Source organism: Nipponia nippon, unplaced genomic scaffold (genome assembly GCF_047370975.1).
Source record: "Nipponia nippon isolate SJK-2023a ecotype South Korea unplaced genomic scaffold, ASM4737097v1 scaffold_6, whole genome shotgun sequence".
Taxonomy (NCBI): Eukaryota; Metazoa; Chordata; class Aves; order Pelecaniformes; family Threskiornithidae; genus Nipponia; species Nipponia nippon.
This window is the reverse complement of record NW_028262380.1, coordinates 27,287,537-27,290,981: the sequence shown is the minus strand read 5'-3', so window position 1 is coordinate 27,290,981 and position 3,445 is coordinate 27,287,537. Positions and strand designations below refer to the sequence as shown.

At 55.3% G+C, this 3,445-nt stretch overlaps 1 protein-coding gene across 1 annotated transcript; it reads right to left on the bottom strand.

Annotated features, from left to right (window-relative positions):
- Positions 1 to 437: 437 nt before the first annotated feature.
- Positions 438 to 3,033, bottom strand: SHISA3 (shisa family member 3). The gene is made up of 2 exons (XM_087737142.1): positions 2,748 to 3,033; positions 438 to 1,804 (listed from the first exon to the last, which is right to left on the bottom strand). The coding sequence occupies exons 1-2, from the start codon at positions 3,031 to 3,033 to the stop codon at positions 1,353 to 1,355; spliced, it is 738 nt and encodes a 245-aa protein (XP_087593268.1). The 3' UTR covers positions 438 to 1,352.
- Between the last annotated feature and the right edge of the window lie 412 nt (positions 3,034 to 3,445).

Sequence of the window (3,445 nt, the reverse complement as noted above, 5' to 3'; positions counted from 1 at the left end):
GTATTTTCCATTTGCTTGCTGCATGTGTTTGGTTTATATGCGGTTTTTTCGTCTTCCCTTTGGTTTGTTGGTTTACTTGGGTGAAGGAATGTAGAAGGGCAAACAAAATTTATTCCTAGGGCAGGATGTTTTAAATTAAAATGCCCAACTCATCAGTGTAGTTTTTACCACATTTTTACCACAGTTACATATAAAAGACATTAATCTATTAGTTTGCTATATAGTCAGAATTTTATATTAAATCTGCACAACAGGTGCAGTTAAAGATGTCAATCATTTACAAAAGCGAAATTAACTATTTTTAACAGGAAAAAATACAGTATAGTTATACCATCAAAATGAAAACTGGCTCATCAAACACTATCTGTACAGAGACATCCAGATGACACAGCATTTCAACCACACAGTTTATTGATACTTCTTTTTTTGGTGTGACTACTAAATAATTAGTGTTGTCAATGCTGTAAATACATTTTAAATTACAAGCTTGTCTTTACATTTTATACACGACTAATTTTACAAATAGAACTTTATGATCAGTTTGTCCAACTTACACGTGGCTGAGCAAAAAGTCAACAATAAATACCGCCTTCTGAAAAATGCTGTAATAGAATGCCATTTTTAGAATTTGATGCAGAGAAGTTATTAGTGATACTGCTGAATACATTCTGCTTTTCTCAGAGATAATTATTTGGCTGTTTGGGATTGGCTCATTTTCAACTAGCCTAATTAGTACTAGTTTTATCTATCGCCGTTAAAGTTTACTAATACAAATACGCAGTGTAAGTTCAGGTATATTATGTGTATTTTAAAAACCCTATGCATTTTGATACCTGTAGGAAAATTCTTCCTCTTATTTTCATTGCTCATGGAAGTGGGAAGCAGTCAGCTGTCTTCAGGATCCCCTTTAGAAAATACGACTCCTCTCTCACTCCTCAGGCTTACTGCTGCTCTATAGAACTAGTCTGATTATTACCAGTGGAACGCAGCCACCGTTTGTTAGCCACGTTAATAGCATTTAGGGTTAAAATGTCATTTATAACGCTGTGAAATGAGTACCTTTATCCCAAAAGGTTTTTTCTACTTGTCTCTGAACACATTCTGCACGAATTAGACTGAGCGATCAGAGCAGTCAGTTTTTAGAGCAGCTAAGTTTGGAATATTTTACAATTCATTTGTAAGTGTGACCCAAGCTTGGGAAATGAGATCCCAAATGAGACCTTGCGCTTTTCAAGGGCAACTCACCCACGGGAACGGTTCTGCCTCCTGCAACCCCAGAGCATGTCAGTGTGACACCCAACAGCAGCAGTCCCTGCGCTCCCGAAGGCTGCATTATTTCTTGACAACTCCTTTCAGCTCTGACTAAAATCGGAGCAGCTCTTCCCAGCCAGGGCAGGCTCTGGCTGCAGAGGGTACCCAAAGTACGGCGGCGACACCAGAAATCCCGACGGCTGGGTCAGGTGGACTGCATGGGCTGTCTGGAAGCAGCCAGATGTGTACGGTGGAGGCGGCGATGCCACAAGGCACCCTGGCTCTGCCCGGGGAAAGGAGAACCTGCGAACGGAGCCGCCCGTCGAACTGGAACTTGTCGCGGTACTGGACTGCCTCGACGGCGTCCTGAAGCTCGTCGAGGCCAGGATCATGGGAAGAGTCTCGGTCTGATAGCTCCGCAGAGAAAATCGTATTGGCTGCGACGGTTGTTTAGGTCTTAAACATGTGCAACAATAAACCGCTACCAGAGAGCCCACGATAATGAAGGCAATGAATATTGATCCAACAATGAGGAATGGAACGTAGATTGGTTCTGGGAGAAGAAAGAATAAGAAAAGCCGCGCACGTTAGCCTACTGAAGTAACAGGTCTGCTGCGTAGAAATAAACTCCATAGAGTTTATGAAGCCCCCCATCGCTTCAGTCCCAGTAACACACGGAGCTGCTCAGCAGACAGAGCTTCCGACTATTACCATTAGAACAAAATTAAAGTTAAACCCTGTATGGACCAGCCAAAATTTCTTTCTGTTGACAGTTTTAATAGTTACCAATGGTAAAAGCTGTCTACACCGTGTCCCGTTTGCTGGTTCTATTCAGGTTTTGCTCAGGAATCGCACTCCTCTTCCCCTCCCTCATCCCCCAAAACCGTCGGGGCTGTCCAATCTAACAGCTTGAATCCGCAGGCAAAGCTCAAATGCTGCAGATGCTGTTAAGTCGCGTGGAAAATAAGGGCAGAATGTGTGACTTAGGAAACTAGTCTCCGTGTGCGCTGCCGGATTTCTTTTGTTTGAAAACCTGACGACCCCTCGCTCGGTGGGGTTGTGCCTGCAGAGCACTGGAGCCCAGCCTCACCTCCGGGAACAACAAAGTGAAACAGACACAGTTAAGTTTGCCCATGCAAACTTAAAATACGAATGCGCCTTCCAGTTCGGATGGATCCAGCTGCTGGGGCCCCTTTTGACCGTGCAGTGAGGACACCGACCGCATCCCCGGGCGCCCGCTCTGCCGCCCGCCGCGGGGCCGCTCCGGCAGCCGGGACCCGCCGCCCGCGGCCCCGCACCCCCGGCGCCTCCTCCCGGTGCGCACCTGGAGCCGCGCCCGCTCCTGCCCACCCGCCGGGCCGCGCCGGGCCGGGCCGCGCCGGGCCGGGCCAGGGAGCCCCGCAGCCGCCGCGGGGGCGGCCGCCGGGCTCCGGCCGGGGGATGCTCCTCGGGGGCCGGCTCCCGCCCGCCCCGGGACCCGCGGGCCGGGCACTCACGGGCGGTGACTCCCGGGTCCGGGGGCTCCCGGTCGTTGGTGCAGCCGCCCTGCTCCAGGCGGGCCTCGGCGGCGGCGCAGCAGTAGCGCAGCGCGCAGGAGCCGCAGCAGATGGTGGCGGCCGCCGTGTCGAAGCCCTCGGGGCACTGGAAGCCCTCGTGGTAGCCGCCCTGCCCGTCCACCCAGCCGTGGCAGTACTCGCCGCCGCCAGGCTGGCCCCCGCCGCCGCCGCCCAGCAGCCCCAGCAGGAGGCAGCGCAGCAGCAGCGCCCGCCGCCGCCCCGCCATCGCCCCGCCGCCGCCGCCGCCGCCGCCGCCGCCGCCGCCGCCGCCGCCGCCGCCGCCGCCGGCCGGCTGCCCGCCCGCCCCGCCGGGGCAGGCAGGGGGCGGCCCCGGGTGCGAAGCGGGGCCTCCTGCGCCGCGCCCGGGGGTGGGGGCAGCTCCCCCCGGCCCCGCAGCCGCGCCCCCGCGGGGCCGCCCCGCTCACCTGCCGCCGCGGCCCCCGCCGCTGCCCGCGCCCCTCCGCCGCGGGGGCTTCGTGCCCGCTCCGGCCGCGCGTCGCTGCCCGCCCGCGGCCCCCGGGGCCGTGAGTCGCACGGGGCCGAGCCTGGAGGGAGCGGGGTCTGCGGCCGTAGCAGCCTGTGCCTTTCGGGGGCTCCTTCCTGCCGGCAGCTCGGGTGTTCAGCCTCCGTGCAAAACC